The 16,986-nt window shown below is 44.6% G+C and overlaps 1 protein-coding gene across 1 annotated transcript; it reads left to right on the forward strand.

The window, feature by feature from the left end:
• Positions 1–267: 267 nt before the first annotated feature.
• Positions 268–16,766, forward strand: EED (embryonic ectoderm development). Its single transcript, XM_035329923.1, has 12 exons — positions 268–419; positions 3,708–3,860; positions 8,245–8,337; positions 9,219–9,284; positions 9,976–10,101; positions 10,218–10,299; positions 11,810–11,901; positions 12,810–12,943; positions 14,061–14,166; positions 14,946–15,104; positions 15,458–15,531; positions 16,436–16,766. The coding sequence occupies exons 1-12, from the start codon at positions 300–302 to the stop codon at positions 16,560–16,562; spliced, it is 1,332 nt and encodes a 443-aa protein (XP_035185814.1). The 5' UTR covers positions 268–299; the 3' UTR covers positions 16,563–16,766.
• Positions 16,767–16,986: the final 220 nt, after the last annotated feature.

The raw sequence follows: 16,986 nt of genomic DNA on the forward strand, positions 1-16,986 counted from the left end.
CACACTCAGACGGCCAAGCTTGCCACGGGGCCTAACAGCACACTTACACAATCTGACAAGCAACCAAATAAAACACCAGCACGCCTCCGCGCAGTTAAAACCGCCTTTATTTAACCCCGAGCTCCATCAACTCCCCCCATCCCCTCAGCGCTGCGGCGCCGCGCGGGAAAGGCCCTTTTACGGCAGTGTGGCACCTGCCCCGGCTTTCCCTACGGAGCCGGGCGCGGCGCTGCTTTCCGGCAGCGTCCTGCCGACCTTCCCCGGGCGCGCTTTGCGGCAGCGCGGCGGGGGCGGGGAAGATGTCTGAGCGGGGAGAAGCCCCGGCGGCGGCGGGAGTCGGGCCCGAGATGCCGGCCAAGAAGCAGAAGCTGAGCAGCGACGAGAACAGCAACCCCGGGGACCTGTCCGGAGACGAGAACGTGAGGCCCGAGCTGGGAACAAGCGCTGGGTTTGAGGCGAAGGGGCCGCGGTCAGGCCCGGTCCCGCTCTGAGGGGGCAGCGCCGCGATCGTTCTGAGGCTGGGCCCCGGCCTTGGACCCCCCGGCCGGGCCCTCAGGGGGTCGGGGATCCCCTGTGGGGGCTGTTGAGGGGAGAACCCCGGCTGTGGGGAGCCGCATGGGGCTGAGGGGGCGCCTCTGCTTTGCCTCCACGTGGGTGAGGGGGAACTGGGGGCCCACGGTGGGCTCTTGCCCTGACCAAAGTGGGCTCAGGCCCCGAGTGGTGCTCAGATGCTGCGTTAAAATGGCACTTGTCATTTGTCTTTCTTCCTGTGGAACAGCAAAAAGAGTCAGCGGTCTTTCTCGTGTCATGTGGCTTCACGGCCACGTCGTAGAGTAAAACTTCGTGTAAGTGGTGGAGGAGGAGTAGGGGATAATGGTTAGGCTCTGGCAGCAGAAGACGGCTGCAAAGGGTGAGGATGTGAGCCCCGAGCATTTCTTCAGGATACTTCTCAGAAAGAGCGGCCAGGCATTGGGACGGGTTGCCCAGGGAGGTGGTGGCGTCACCGTCCCTGGGGGAGTTCAAGGCAAGGTTGGACGTGGTGCTTGGGGACATGGTTTGGTGGGTGACATTGGTGGTAGGGGGATGGTTGGACCAGATGATCTTGGAGGGCTTTCCAACCTTAATGATTCTAGGATTCTGAGCTGTGCTAAAACCCAGTGCTCAGGACTTGAGGTAGCAGGGTTGGTGCAGAATAGCTCCGTGCCCAGAAGGCAATCTCAGGTATCTAACTCAAGCAGTTGCTGAAGTGGGGGGGTTACTCGGGTGTTATCCCTGCAGAACCCTTTCCTTGGTTAGAGCACTCATCCAGAAAGTGAGGGATCTACACCACGTCCCCAGTACCCCATGGAAGTGCTGCTCATGGGGGGAACGGTTCCAAGGTGCTGTGTCCTGCTGCTGCTGAGCCTCGTTTGCTGCTCATCACTGTCTGCCAGCTGGTCATGCAGACCTACAAAATGTATGTTTGCCCTACAGATACACGTGTTTGTGAATCTGAGTGAGATACGGTGGCAGATTTGGGGCTTGCGTTAGTGTTCGTTGTAGGTTAGCACGTGGGCTGTGTGGGTACTGAAGATGAGACCAGTCTCAAAGGGGAAAGCAGTCTGTTTCTGAGGGGTTGTTACTGAACTCTTCCACTCTGGAAAGGTCTGGATTCTGCTCAGATTTGCCATAACAGAACTGATTCAGAGGAAATCTGTCTTTTCGGTCCACAGGCATCCCAAAGGCAAGTTTGTTGGTGAGGTAGTTACAGGTTCTGTGAAGTGTTGTGGCTCTTGCTAGCGAGTACTCTTGGGAGAAGAGTTTGGACAGCTCAGAAGTTTCTTAGGGTAGAAGAGAAGAAATTGGAAGACCCAGCTGTGCCTGTTGGGGGAGGGCTGGCTCTTTTGGGAGTGATTCCAGGCTCGGGCAGTTCCCTTACAGCCTTCATGGTGTGTTGTCTTCCTTCCTTTATCTCCTCTTGTTGTCCTGGTTTCTAAAGTTGTTGGGCAACCAAAGACCCGTACGTCTGTCCCGCTTCTGGTGGTGCAGATGTGAAGCTGGGACAGAGCATCAATGTTTGGTGGGAATTGATGTGCTAACGCTTACGGCTGCCCTTACTCCATGTTCCTAGCGGAGTTCTTGCTGCAGCTTTGTGTTACGCTGAATGTCTTCTAGTGAAAGGCTGCCTCTGTCTCCCCAAGCTCAGCTGTAGTCATCGCATGGCTTTATTTGAGATGTTTTCTCCCAAATTTCTGGTGGAAGATGACCAGGCTAACTTTAGGGGGGGGGGGGGGAAATGTTTGTTAATTTAAAAAGCTGAATTTTTCGTGTGGAACTGCGGGGATTGCTTGTTGTGCGGGTGGAGTGTGCGGTGATGGGCGATGCAGGGAATGGGGATGGGCTCGTGAGTGGTGTAGTGCAGGCGGGCTGCATGTGGAATTGTAAAATCACAGGATAGCCTGACTTGGAAGGATCATGGAGTCTGACTCCTGGCTCCACGCAGCACCACCCAAAAATCAGACCCTGTGTCCGAGAGCATTGTCCAAACACTTGAACTCCAGCAGCTCAGTGCCATGACCACTGCCCTGGGCAGCCTGTCCCAGTGCCCGACCACCCTCTGGGTGCAGAGCCTTTCCCTAACCCCCAGCCTGACCCTCCCCTGTCCCAGCTCCATGCCGTTCCCTTGGGTCCTGTCGCTGTCCCCAGAGAGCAGAGCTCAGCGCCTGCCCCTCCGCTCCCCTCGTGAGGGAGCTGCAGGCCGCCATGAGGCCTCCCCTCAGCCTGCTCTGCTCTGGGCTGAACAAACCCAGGGACCTCAGTCGTCCCTCATAAGTCTTCCCCTCTAGACTCTTCCCCATCTTCGTAGCCCTCCTTTGGACACTCTCTGATAGTTTTATGTCCTGATACTGTGGTGCCCAAACCTGCAGCCAGTGCTCGAGGTGAGGCTGTACCAAAGCAGAGCAGGACCATCCCTTCCCTCAGCCACTAGCAATGCCGTGCTTGGTGCAGCCCGGGATACGATAGGCCCTTTTGCCTGCCAGAGCAAACAGTATTTTCTGTTAATTGCTCCAAATTGATCTAAAACTACCAAGTTATGTTAAGGGTGGTGGTTTTGCTCACCCCTTATTTCAGCCTTCCCCCTTCTTACCTTGGCTCTGGCTGCTGATGGTTGGAGGGCCGGCTGGATTGGACAGGAAGCTAGTTTTTATGTTATGGTGCCTCTCTTTTTTTAAATGTAGCTTTAAGTTGAAGCAGGAATCTGTAGAACAGAGCAGGAGGGAGGGGTGGGACTTCCTCTTCTAGTGGCGGTGCTGACTTACCGCAGAAGTGCGTTACTGCAGGGCTGCGCTTTGCCTGAAGCCGCTGAGGGTGTCCAGAAATCTCCCAGAAGGGCGAGATTCCTGACGTGGCATAACCTGATGCTTTTGCACAAACGTCCTCTTCATTCCTTACTTCGGAAGCACTCGTTCCATCTACGTCAGAGATGCTTTTCAGGGAAAGCAACCACTTTATCTTGGGACGTTTCCTAAGGGCGGCTTCCTGTATTCCAAGGAAACTTCACCAGATCACAGTGCACGTATGTCCCTTCTGGACCAGCCCTCGTGTGACTCACGTTCCGTTTCTGGAGAGGAATACGTTAGTAATGGATTTAAGTGCGTGAATCTAAATGAATAAATTAAAAAAGAAACAAGCCCTCATTATATCCTGTACAATTGGGATGTTTTCAGGATGATGCTGTTAGCATTGAAAGCGGTACGAACACGGAGCGCCCGGACACCCCGACAAACACTCCTAACGCCCCGGGAAGAAAAAGCTGGGGGAAAGGAAAATGGAAGTCAAAGAAGTGCAAATACTCCTTCAAATGTGTAAATAGCCTAAAGGTAGGTGCATGTCAGCTTCGGCCTGGGGATGCCGGGTACCATCTGCTGGCAGTGATAGAAACTATGTGACAGCATCAAAGTAATTATATACAGAGCAGAGAATACTTCAAAATGTCTATGGTCCACGCTTATGTGGTGAAAGTGCCTTTCTTATTTGGAATACCCAAAGTTCTGAAGACAAAGAATGCTGGGAAATAGGAGTCAGTAGGTAATGCTGCGGTTAGTCCATTTTTTTACGTTTTTGCAAAGACTTACATACGGTATTTTATAATTACTTGTTTCATCAAAGGTGTGGTTATTGAGATAGATGCTAGATAAACAGATGGATATCAAAGAAAATGTGGCAGCTTGATGCAGAGCACAGAACTCATGCAGACTTTTCTACCTGAAGAAATGTATTTTAAAAAGGAATCAAAACATTCTTAAAAAATAAACTACAACATTCTTCTTAAGTGACAGCACTCTTCTCACACTTTTAACGCTTCTTTCTGTCGTCAGGCAGTTGACATAAGAGGTATGCTGTGTGCTGTGGTTAATTTTTCAGGAGTGTTGTGACTGTGTGGTCACACCTGATGTCGGTCAGATTTACATTCCCACATACTACCTAGAGGCATCAAGGGATGGGGATTCATGATCTTTACTCCCCATTCTTGTGTTTTAGGGTATTGTTTTCTGCGCTGGTCGCAGGCTATAGCGAACTGAGTCGATTGTTTTCATGTGGATTCTTGTCAGGGCGTTCTTTTCTTCCCCAGCCTCGTGTGGGATATTTGTGTGTCAAAAGCTGTAAATACGCTGTCTGATACTTCTAAATAAAGGGAAGTTGGACCTGGAAGAAGATGGGAGTTCTGTTAAACTTTATACTTGGCTAACAAGAAGTTGACGTCAATGCATCTGCATTTTCTGCAGAATTCCTGTAGCAGGTTTGTCTTTCTCCCACATTCTCAACAACCGTTGAGCTTTGCTGATGACACTTCCTGAACTTAGGCTTCAGACTGCCTCACGGGTAGCTGAGCAGGAGGGGCCGAGGCATTTGGAGCCTGGAAACCTCCTAAATGAGCTTTGCCACTGGAGAAGTTGCGACATGAAGTTACGTTGACAAAAGTGTCTGGGAAGCAAGTCGATCTTAACTTTTGTGCTTCAAAACCCACGTTCTCTCTTTCAGGGCAGCGGAGGAAGAGTAGCTCTTTCGCTTTGACCTAGGTAGGCAGCAGCTCCTGTGATTCACAGGCATCGCCCCCGCAGACGGAGCTTTCTGTGGCTTAAAGTCTTGCTTCAGCCACTGGCGCGGGCCTTCCAGCACCCAGACATTTAGCAAGTCCTGAGTTTTGCTGAGCATATTTGTTTTCTTTCCACACACCAGATATCCGAAAGTGGTTAGTATTTACTGAGTTCTTTTAGCAAAACAGAGCATCCCCTCATCCCCGCTCTGGGGTGAGCCAAAGGACCACCCTGCGTGGTTAAGCAATCCCCAGCTTCCTGTGCAAGTGGAATCAAACGTGGCTGAAATGCCACATTCACTCTAAGCAGGGTATTTTTTATGTCCTACCATTTCTCTTTGAACTGGTTTAAAGACCAGGTAGCGGCCAAATTTGCTCAGTCTTTTTTACGTTATTTTTGAGGAAGCCTCCCTCCTTTTCTTTTTCCTGTTCCTCCATACTCATCTTGAAGATACCGCGAAGATAAAGTGCAGTGATCGAACGTTGTGTATAGGTTCAGAAAGACACGTGGCTCTTCGGATATCACCTCATACGTATCCCATTCTGCCTTTGAACTATGCTGTGAGATGTATGTGCTGAACTTAACGAGAAGTCAACATGATGTAAAGACATGGAAATGAATTTTAATGTTCTTTAGAGGTATACAAATTATGGTTTGTTTGCTTTTTTTCAATTTCCTACTTTTATTTTTCCCTTCCCTGCCCCCCTTAGGAAAACATGGCCATTGCCCACTGCTTTGAATGTTAAACGGTTATGATTCAGCCTGAAAAACACACTGCTTGCTAAATATGCTGTTTAAACACTGGTGTGGAAGTTATTTTGGCTGAAATTTAAGCATCAGGAAAACAACTATATAACTTGGAAAATGACAGGAAATCAAAAAGCGCTTTATTTTTATTGCTTTTTACAGTACTGAGTTACTGTGGCACGTCCTGAAAAAAATCTTTGCTCTCTTGAGTGGCAACGTTTATAAATGAGCATATAGCGCGAGCAGAAGCACATCCTCACATACATCTGTGTATAATATTTTTTACAGATCTTTCAGCAAAGAATTCTGCTTTGATGTGCTCCCTTCAGAACAATGCCATCATCTGCCCGACCCTTTGCTCTTGTTTAGGGTGTGCCTCAGTAGCTGTTAGCAGGCCGATGTCACTCAGCCTCTACTCGCCGTCCCCTGAGCTGGGAATCAGGAACCAGCCCCACGCAGGATCCTGGTTTGTTACCCTGAAAGGGAAAGCTAACTAAAACCACCGCCAGGAAGGTTTGCTTCCACTTGAGGGAACTGGAAGTGCATGTGTGGTCCGTTGGTGCCTCGCTAGCACTGTACAGTGTGCTCGTGTAAGTACAGGCGGTTATTTTCGGCTGTGTTGGCCTGGTGGTTATTTCCCTGCCTTCTGTCTAAAGGCAGCTCTAGTCTTACTTTGCCTGAACCTGCGTTGGCGTTGGGTGAGTAAGGGTGGAACTAACCACTGATTATCTCCTTTTGTAGCAGCTGGAGGTCTGTTTGTTTCTGCTCCTTCTGTCTGGTGCACAAAGAACCTGAGTACTTCGGGTTTTGTGCCCCTTATTTATATCGGGGTCAAGGTGGCATTTCTCAGTTCGACTCTTGAGGCAGCATGCAGGTCAAACCCTTCTGCCTGGTTACCTTGTGATAACCAGAATGTGCAGCACCTAACAGTGTAAACTTTTAAAAACCTGGCTCATTGTTAGCAGCTGGAACAAAGAGCAGATAAACAGCATCAAAACAGTATGTGCGCTCTCTGACCAGTGAGGATGATGGCAGGTTAGACGAGGAAAGTCTTAACTTCTTCAGATTGACACCCAAGTGTTTTCCTCATTCTACATCTCTAACTAAGCTGTAAAGCTTTACTGGTGCCTAATACCTGCTTTTTTCTTCTGTCCTGGGGTCGTTAATGACCTTGCTGCTTTTCCCCTGTTCCCCCATCCCACAAAACCACTGGTTTGTCCTTTCATGTTCTGACGGGTAATACTTTGAGTTGAACTCTGAACAATTCTTCTTAATCTGTATTCAGCTTTGAAAATTACAGCCTTTCTTTAAGAAATGCAGGAGGGCCTTCACTCAGAGATTTTCTTCTGTCTCTTTCTAGCTCTGCCTGTCGAGGTAATAACAGATACTGCTTTTCTCAGTAAATACTGCCTACTTTAAATTCTTCCGGCCCTCCTTACTTCTTGGTAAGCTCTTTCTGAGAAGTGTTGAACTCCCTGCCCCCTCCTCAAATTCATTCTTTGGTTCTTGCATAGGTCAGAGCTGCCAGGGCTAATATTTCTCGTCTTGTCTCTGAAGCCCTACCATTTGAAGGCTGCTTAACAGCCTTCATGAGACACTTCCTTCCTGCCTGTACTGTCCCAGACGGTCCCCTGTGGGGAGGCACTCTGATGAACATTATTCTTACTGAAAACATCCTGTCAGGACAGGCCAAAACACTGTTATCAATTAATAACAAGCACCACCAGATTCATCACAATTCATAAACATATCTGCTTTTTTTTTCTTCTCTTAAACCGATGTAAGCTCTTTAAAAATAATTCTTGACATTCTTCTGGTGACTGTTCTTGAAGGAGATCTGAAAACACTTTGTAGACATAAACTTTGCAGCAGCTTTGTGATGTGCTGGAGTTAGTTCATCAAATCTGTGAGAGAGCTGCAAGACCTAACTGCGCTAGCTAAACGTAACCCTTCTCCACTGTTACACCAGCGTAATTCTTCTTGGTCCTTGCAGGTCTCCTCTGTGAAGTTGTAAATCTGTGTGTGAAAGTAATAAAAATGCACATAGACCTGGCCTTAGAAGCTTTCCTTGTTGGTAGTGGCCAAACAAAGTAAACAGCAGAGCTGCAAACATAACTCAGGAGTTCTGCCAACTTGTGGCCATAACTGTGAGACGACACTTCTTCACCTTCCCTGTTTAAAACCTTTTTTGGGGGGAGGAGAAGTATTTCTTTAGCCTCCCATAAGAGAGCCCAGTGAAAATGTGACACTACAAAACTTCTTTTTAACTCTTCCCTATCTGAAATGATCCTGGATGGGAACCTGGTAGTTGGAGGAAAACGTAGCAATGAAACTGTTTGCCACCACAGCTGAGTTTCACAAAAATAATGTGTCTGAGGGTTTTATTTATTTTGTCTCTAATCTTACTTTGCATCTACAGGAGGACCATGGTCAGCCTTTGTTTGGAGTCCAGTTCAACTGGCACAGTAAAGAAGGTGATCCTCTCGTTTTCGCCACTGTGGGCAGCAACAGAGTGAGTAATCTGTTCTCAACCATGAGCCCTTCCGTGTGCTTTTGTTTGCATTCCTGGTTTCAACCAAACCCTTTACCTGTGTTGAGTACTGACACAAGATCCTTCGTATAGCAAGCTTTACTTCTGAGCTACGTAGCATCTGTTATCTGGGAGAGGCACAGCCTCTGAATTGTTGTGTGATGTCATGCTGTAGCTATTTGGGAGTTAGCCTCTGTATGGTGATGGAAGTTCCTCTGGCGAGGTAAACAGAGAGGAAGGAAGACAGGTGCATAAATGAATCTTGTCACTAAAATTACTCCTTGTATGCGTTACTGTTTCCAAACGCTTGTATGCTCTAAAGTGGGATGAGAAGTGTCTGCGAGGAAGCCAGGTAGCTCAGCAGCTAAATTAAAGGCCTGTGGGGAGTGTCTTTATGGGCTTTTTATGGAGAAGGTTCTATGTCATTTCAGTCTTGAAAATAACTCCTGAAGCGCATTCTGTGGAAGTGTTGTGAATAAACAAGAAGCCTTTCGTTTCCTGGCTTGTTCCACCTGACAGTTACCAAAAGTGCTAAACTAAGATTAAACTGGGTATCAAATATTCGTGTAAAAGACTGCCTCGGGTTGGAGGTGGCTGCAGCGTAACCAGTTACAGATAGAGTTTAACCTTACTGAGACAAGTCAAGCCATACGTGGGAAGGACTGCCCACATCTGGGAGTGGTGTTAAACTGCTGTGAGCACCTTGTATCAAACCATTCCCACCCGTGAGGAACAAACAGGTAATGGATGAGAGCTGGGCCATAAAAGCACTCTGCCTCTCTCCATAAGGAAGTTAACATATGGGTGCATGCGATTACTTCTTGAAATATCACAAGTAAGCATCAATTTCTCTTTTTTCCCAGGTTACCTTATATGAATGTCATTCCCAAGGAGAAATCCGTCTGTTGCAGTCCTACGTGGATGCTGACGTATCCTTTTAAGCTAAAAACGCACTTGTTTGTTTCCTCTTTATCAGATGAAGAGGCTTTGCAGGAAAAATAACACAAAGGTTTTGTCTGCGATTTCATACTTCTGCTCATGTGGCACATTCCTCATGTTAGGTCCAAGTCTTTCTTTTGCACATCCCAGGGTCCGTCCTATTGAAATAATATTAGGAACACAGGCTCGTGGAATGTGCTGTATTTAAATATTTGAAAACCAATTCTCTGTTGATTTGATCTTCCTAACACTAATCTGTGCTGTGTTTCACATTCACTGTTCTACAGTGGTCTCAGCTTCTTTCTGGACTGGAACTGGATATAAAACCAATGTGTGTTGGTCAGTTGGTCTTGATTCATCCTCACTTTTATTCCCAGCCTTTCCGTGGTTTGGAGAAAGAGGATGAAAAGTGATGCCAAGAGAGAGGTGTTCCTTGTGTGTTATGGAACAGAAGTGAGGAAACATCTGTAGAAAAGTCAATGTTGCTGATATTTGCAGATGTACAATCAAACTTTTATCTTTTTTGTTGCTGGGCCAGCACAGACTCCTTGGCACTTGAATAAAATAGCAACAAGTTTGTTTTTAAAAAGTCAGTTGGTTTTAAAATTAAAAAGTCTCTTTTGCTCAAAAGCAAACCAAAAGTCTGGGTTCTTCTGGGTTCCTTAACACGAGATGTTGTAGGCAGATGAAAACTTCTACACCTGTGCGTGGACGTACGATAGCAATACAAGCCATCCTCTGCTTGCTGTGGCAGGGTCCAGGGGTATTATTAGGATAATTAACCCTATTACAATGCAGTGCATAAAGGTGAGTGCTCAGAACTTCGGGACGTAGCTTGTGTTGCAGTAAGGCATGAAACGTGTCTTCTAGATGCATGTAAACATGAAGGGAAATGATAACTTGGTCTCTGAATTCTATCCCAGCACTACGTGGGCCATGGAAACGCAATCAACGAACTGAAATTCCATCCAAGAGATCCAAATCTCCTTTTATCTGTTAGCAAAGGTGAGGAAAATAAAAACTCTTTTTTGTTTTTGTATAAATCAGGGTACTTTGGATTGGATTTTTGGTCTTGAAAATGGCCAAAATCTCTCAAGTCTTTGAGAATGTTGTTAATGGCACTGACCAAGTTTACCTTTTAAAGTCTAGAGCAAACCTTGCTCCTTATGGCTGTACGTCATGCACGTATTTAAGTCCATGGCCTACACTAAACTCCACCTGTGGTGCAACAGGATTGCGAGTAGCGCTGCTTTTTTAGAGAAGAAATGTGAGAATTGGAGTTGCTCTTTCCTTTCTTCAAGTTACTTGGTTTGTTTTCAACTGTTGAAGCGTGTTGCCATCTAGTGGGAATGTCGCACAGTTGCAGATGGCATTCACCGCTGTTCATGGGCAAAACTTTGATTCCCTCTGTCAAGAGCAGCTCTGACTTTAATTGGACTTTGCGTAAAAAGGATATTAGGGAAGGGAGAAGCGGTTTTTGGTCTGGTGTCTCGTGGGCTCGACCAGTCTAAACAGTCACAACTTGCTAATCTTGACTGTTTTGTTAGGGGATACTTGATCTGCCTCAAGAATTAAGCCTTCAGGAACACTAGGGCTGGTACCACAAGGGGAGTTTTGACTTCAGTGTTACTGAGAATTAGGGTTGGGAACCTCAAGTTTGTGCTTTTGAATTTCTAGAGGTCTTTATGTTGTCCTTTTGGTGCCATTTTGAAATCAGCCATAGTGCCGTGAAAGGTAACGTGTAATCTTGGACAGGCTGCTGTCTACAATTGGGTGTGAGGTGAGAGAGTCCTGGGCTCTCAGAACTGCTTGGCTGAGAGATGAGTAGAAAAAGAGGACAATGTTTGGGCCTGTGTGGCCTTCCAGTTGGTGTTACTGTAATTCAGTGCAGTGTACTTGTGGAACCAAATGGGAAATACACGAGAGGTATTTCCCATTCCTAAACGGGAAATACGGTAGAGTTTCTTCATTAGAAATTGTTTAAACTTCCTTTAAACAAGTGGATTAGCCCGACTGACTTTGAAATGCATATTGTTTATGGAAACAGTAACTCCCATCCCTACAGGCTGTGATTCATAAAGAATAATTGTTTAAAGGGTTTTTTTAAAAAGGAAAATAAAAGCTTTATGAATGCTGATGTAAGAATGACTTAAACTTGACATTTTCTTCTTTGAAATACAAAATTCCTTTTGAGATAAGACTGAATAAAGGCATACTTGTCCAAGATCAGACTCTTTCTTTTTCAGAAGACCTAAAGACCTACGTATATTTCGGTAGAAGCTATCCCTAGGGGAGGGGGACGGGCACGCTTTCTCAATTACAGAATTACGCTAACGGTAGCTTAGTTGTAACGGCAATTTAGTTAATGCAGTTCCATTGTTTCTAACAACTGAGGAAGAATTAAGTGCCTTTTAAATGTTTACATGAACACCTTGTATTGAAAGTGGTGAAGCTGAAATATATTATTCATATGTACGTGTAAAAAGCAGCATGTAACTTTATTTGTTCTTTATAGATCATGCATTGAGACTGTGGAACATCCAGACAGACACGCTGGTTGCAATATTTGGAGGAGTAGAAGGGCACAGGGATGAGGTGTTAAGTGCAGTAAGTGGAAGACTGTGGGGCAGTGATGTAGATTTACAAAGGGTAGTAAGCCTGTAATATGCAACTCTTTATCCTCCTGTGCACTGTTTTCATACTATACCTACTGAAAAACAAAAACCCTGAAGCGCATCAATGCTGTTTAAGGGGTAGATAAGATGAAATCTAGGGGTTTGATCTGTCCACCTCTCAATAAGCAGGACAGGTGTTCACTTGCTGTATATTTCAGTAGCCAATTCTCTCAGTGCAGCCGAGACGTGAACAAAGCAGAGCTCAGTGGGGCTAGAAGGAGTAATAAATCTTCATTATGGTCCCACTTCTAAAGTTCTTGAGGTGTTATCAAGCCAAAGCAGCAAGAGCCAATAAACCTATTTGAGATGTGGTAGTGAAGGAAAAAAGTTATTGCAGGTGAGTTACGCTGCTTTCCAGCGGCTGCAAACAGCAAATACCGACTAGAATCGTTACCTTTCAATACTCCTATTAACAACTGTTTCCTTTGCTGTTGTGTGACCCGAAAGGTGAGGGGTGTACCTACATGAAACCTGATGCTGTGTTCTCCGGGAGTTGTAAATACCCATCACCCAAGTAGCAGCCCTGGAGTTCTGCCAAGGTTGCTCCATAGAATGAAACCTAAGGATTTTACCGAGGGAGAGCACGAGCAGCAGGTTCATTCATTGTCAGTGCTGTTGCATATGCCTCTTTCTTGAGGGAGGGTAACTATAGTTATTAAGCTCCTATGCTTCTTTGCAGTGAGCAGGATTCAGTTATTAGTATTTTTTCTATTTGAAGTATGCAGTTTTATTGCATTCTGTACGCAGAAGATGCTGTTTTGATGGAAATGATGGAATAAAATCTGAGTTGATATAATGCAGCTTAGGCTGGGGGTGCTCAAAATTATTTCATATACGTAGGATTATGATCTTCTGGGTGAAAAAATCATGTCCTGTGGGATGGATCACTCTCTAAAACTCTGGAGAATCAATTCCAAGAGAATGATAAATGCCATCAAAGAGTCTTATGAGTACAATCCAAATAAAACTAACAGGTACGTAGTCTTCATCTTCTTGGCTGTCTTTGCGAAATAAATATGCTCATCAACAGCCCAGATTAATTCCTGTAGAAATCGGGAGTTCTTGGAGATAGTGAGTGATTGTGGGGGTGCTGAATCTCTATGGAAGATGTCTTTCTGCTGTTTGCTTCAGTAGAATTGTATTGCATTCAAAGTTCTGACACTTAAATATCTTAATGATTTTTGTAATTATCTGCTTGACTAGGAAATGTTGTGGGATCATCGCCATCATTTTTAACCAAAGCTTGTATTTCATTTTAAGACGTGCCAATGGCTTCTCTTCCTCTTGCCTCAAAATTTCTAGGAGGGAATCAAACCTGTGTAATTAAGAATAGTAAATAATTTAGTTTTAAGTTGTGTATTTATCACTAATTACCGTATCTTTTATCTGACTTTGGGGCTGGGACAAAAGCATTTATGCAGTAATACATTTAATTTTTGTCACTTTCTTATCTGACCTCAAATCTGAGCAAATTGTCAAGTAAACAGTAAATGTAACTACTAGATACGTGATAGATAAGTCCTCCTTTATGAAGTTCATCAATTTTTTAATCTTAACTTCCAGTTAAACCATTGAGAGAATTGAAGAGTCTAAAACACACTGAACATGTTCAGCAATGAGACTAGCTGTGAAAATGCTCTCGCTTTTTTTGGTAATGTTACCAAATATTAAATGATGCTTTAAAAAATGCTTTTTTTTTTTAGTGTGCCTTTCTCTTTAACAATTTAAATGTTGCAGAAGAAGCATCAGGAAAACTGGGATTTAACCAGTTCTTGAGGTATTTAGCCATGGGAGCTGTGTGCAGCATCTGAAGGATGCAGCGTCTGAAGGTTTTGCTTAGCACTGTCTCTGTACAGTCCTGCAGTTAAACGTTTTGGGAAACAGTTTGTTTTGTTAGGAATGAGGATGAAAATGGACTGTTCCAATTTTATTTTAAAAAAAAAAAAAGGGCATACAAAATCTACTTTGTTAGAAAATCGTTAAAACAACAAAAAGACAGACTTGTCCTTTTAACACTGAGATATGTTAAAACTGGCCGTTAAAAACTGGACTTGGATTTCCCTGAACCTCACTTGGCTGTTTTCTCCGTAGGCCTTTCATTTCTCAGAAAATTCACTTTCCTGACTTTTCCACGAGAGACATCCATAGGAACTACGTTGACTGTGTACGATGGTTGGGAGATCTAATCCTTTCCAAGGTAAAGTAGCAGCTTTTTCAGCTATTTGCTACTGTTTAAGAACCTCAGAATAAGCAAACGAGAGAAGTTTTACTGGGATTTGGGTGGAAGGTTAACTCACGCTGCTGCGGTAAATGATTTTATGGAGCACATCGTGAATTTTGTCAGTTGTTGGGATGTGTGGGTAAGCAACTTTTCCCTAAAAAGTAGAATTATTGCTGCAGTCATAGATCTGCTAAAAGAACAGGGGTGCCATCTAACCAGGGTCTGTGTGAAATGTCCAGAGAGAGGCTATGCAGCTACAAGAGTGAGGGGTCCTGCAGCTAAAGGGAGAAACGAGGGTTCACGTAGTGGAGTTCCTTTGATCTGTGTGATAGCACCAAGTGATGTTTGCTTGCAGGTATTAAGCTCGGTGGTGTCGCTGCCTCTTTGCCAGAAATTGGGGCATGCAAAGTCCTGTTGGTTGAAGGGATTGGGTGAACAATCCTCAAATCTAGGTTAATTTAAACTGCTCCTGAAAGTGTGTTTGAGTGAAGTGGGTGAGGGAGGGCTCCGGGCTCCTGCAATCCGGTTTTCTGGCAGAGCTGTGAGGGCAGCGGGCTCCCAGCAAAGGGCAGCGACACGGTGGTGGTGGTGTGGCTGTGATCTAAGGACAAAGGTGAGATTTTTCACGTTTACTTTGTTTAGTGCTGTTGGGGAAGCTATGACAGGAAATATTAGGCTATAATTATAGCTAGACTGAATGCTGTACAGTATAAATAAATATAGGTAACTCTTTTGTGTTCACTGTTCCTCCCTAGTCTTGTGAAAATGCCATTGTGTGCTGGAAACCTGGCAAAATGGAAGATGATATAGATAAAATCAAGCCAAGTGAGTCAAACGTGACCATACTTGGGAGATTTGATTACAGCCAGTGCGATATATGGTACATGAGGTTTTCAATGGATTTCTGGCAAAAGGTACGTGAGAGCTTGGACCTTGCTGCATTGGAAGGTGCGTAGATTTCCACTGATTCCATATTTGTGTGTATGGCACAAGTCCTGGCTCATGTGATGTGCTGTTTGAGGGGAGAGTTCCTCTGCTGCAGATGGCTTTATATGAAATTGGTATCTCCTCATCTGCAGAGAGGAGTAATAAAATGGGAGAAAGAAGGCAAATTATGTAGCAGTTCTAACTCCTTCAATAAACTCGTTAAGCCATTCATGTTCAAATACTCGGATACAACTTAGCTAAAGAGCCTTTATAAAGTTCTGACTTCCAGTTCCTCAGGATAACATTGCAAAACTTGCATATTCTCTGCTTGCTTTTCAAGATGCTTGCTCTGGGCAATCAGGTCGGCAAACTTTACGTTTGGGATTTAGAAATAGAAGATCCTCATAAAGCCAAGTGAGTACTTCATGTTTAATCGTAGTTTTGTTGAGAAAGGGCGTTGGGGCACTACCCTTTTTTCTTTACTGATAACTACAGGAATTCTTGAGCAGTGGTAACCATTTCCATTCTAACTACTAGGTGAATAAAGGTTCTGAGTCCCTGAAGGTTAACGTTATTCATTTATTTAAACTATTTTGTTACCTATATTACAGCAGTGCCAAGAGGTCCCAATCAAATTGTGCTGGGCACTGTGTGAAGATGCGGTGAAAGAACGTGTTTTCCTCCAAGAGCTTACACACTAATTAGGTGGAAAACTTACAAAGCAATTAGGAGATGGTAGCAGAGTGTAGCACATGACAGAGGAGAAATAGATGAAGGGACTAGAGTAGCGAGAATATAAAGGCTAGCTATGAGTGTGGTGTGACAAAAACAGTATGGCTTTTCAGTTCCCTGCCTGTGTGGCCAGGTGATTTTATGGCATGTTTGTGTGTGTGTATGCACACAAACATGAAATTTATACACACATAACTGCATGGTTGCATGCATATATGTGTAAATATATATTTATGTGAGTGCCTAGCCAAATTTCTCAAAAATGCTGCAGTCTTGAATCACCCAATTGCCATATTTTATTCCTGACGATTGGAAAAGAACATCGATGACCAAGGTGTAAATAACGTGATTTAGTAAGGTTTCAGTCCATGCTTCCATGAAGATTCTTGAGAAATGGCAATGGGTGAAGAGGAGATCGCTGCTCTCCCAACTCCAGGCTTGGAATACAAAATACGTCACAGAGCGTGCAGTCCTGCTGCCCTTCAAACTCTTCCTAGGTCACATAAGTAAGACGGTGGTGAAACAGCACTTGTCGTAGCAAGTGCAGATTTAACACTGCAGCTGAATAATTTTCTTTTATTTATAGGTGTACGACTCTTACTCATCCTAAATGTGTTGCTGCCATTCGACAAACCAGCTTTAGCAGGGATAGCAGTATCCTTATAGCTGTGTGTGACGATGCCAGTATCTGGCGCTGGGACAGACTACGATAAGTTACTTTTTCTTACTTCAAAGTAGAAAATATATTTTCAAATTAAAATATAGTCTGTTAACTCGCTAGTGTGGTAGACGCATTTAGTGTAGACTTTCTCGAAGGTTCAGCAGGCTGGAGCTGAACTTAGTGATGTTTACATTCTGTGTATTGTTCTGCTTGAACTTTGCTGCTTTTAATAAAAAGAAGTATTTTTGTAAAGTTTTCTGAATTGTCCACTTTAATTATTTCCCACGATGAATTTTCAGGTATGGCTTATGAAATAGCTTTTCGGTACGTGTCCGCTTGTAGCTGCATTCGTCCCTTTTTATGCTGACTTAAACCTTAATGAAGCTACTGAATATTATCCAGGGACCTGAAAAAGGAAGTACTACACTTAAGAATATAACAGAAATAATTGTTAAATCGCTACTAGAAATACTTTG

This window comes from Oxyura jamaicensis, chromosome 1 (genome assembly GCF_011077185.1).
Source record: "Oxyura jamaicensis isolate SHBP4307 breed ruddy duck chromosome 1, BPBGC_Ojam_1.0, whole genome shotgun sequence".
Taxonomy (NCBI): domain Eukaryota; kingdom Metazoa; phylum Chordata; class Aves; order Anseriformes; family Anatidae; genus Oxyura; species Oxyura jamaicensis.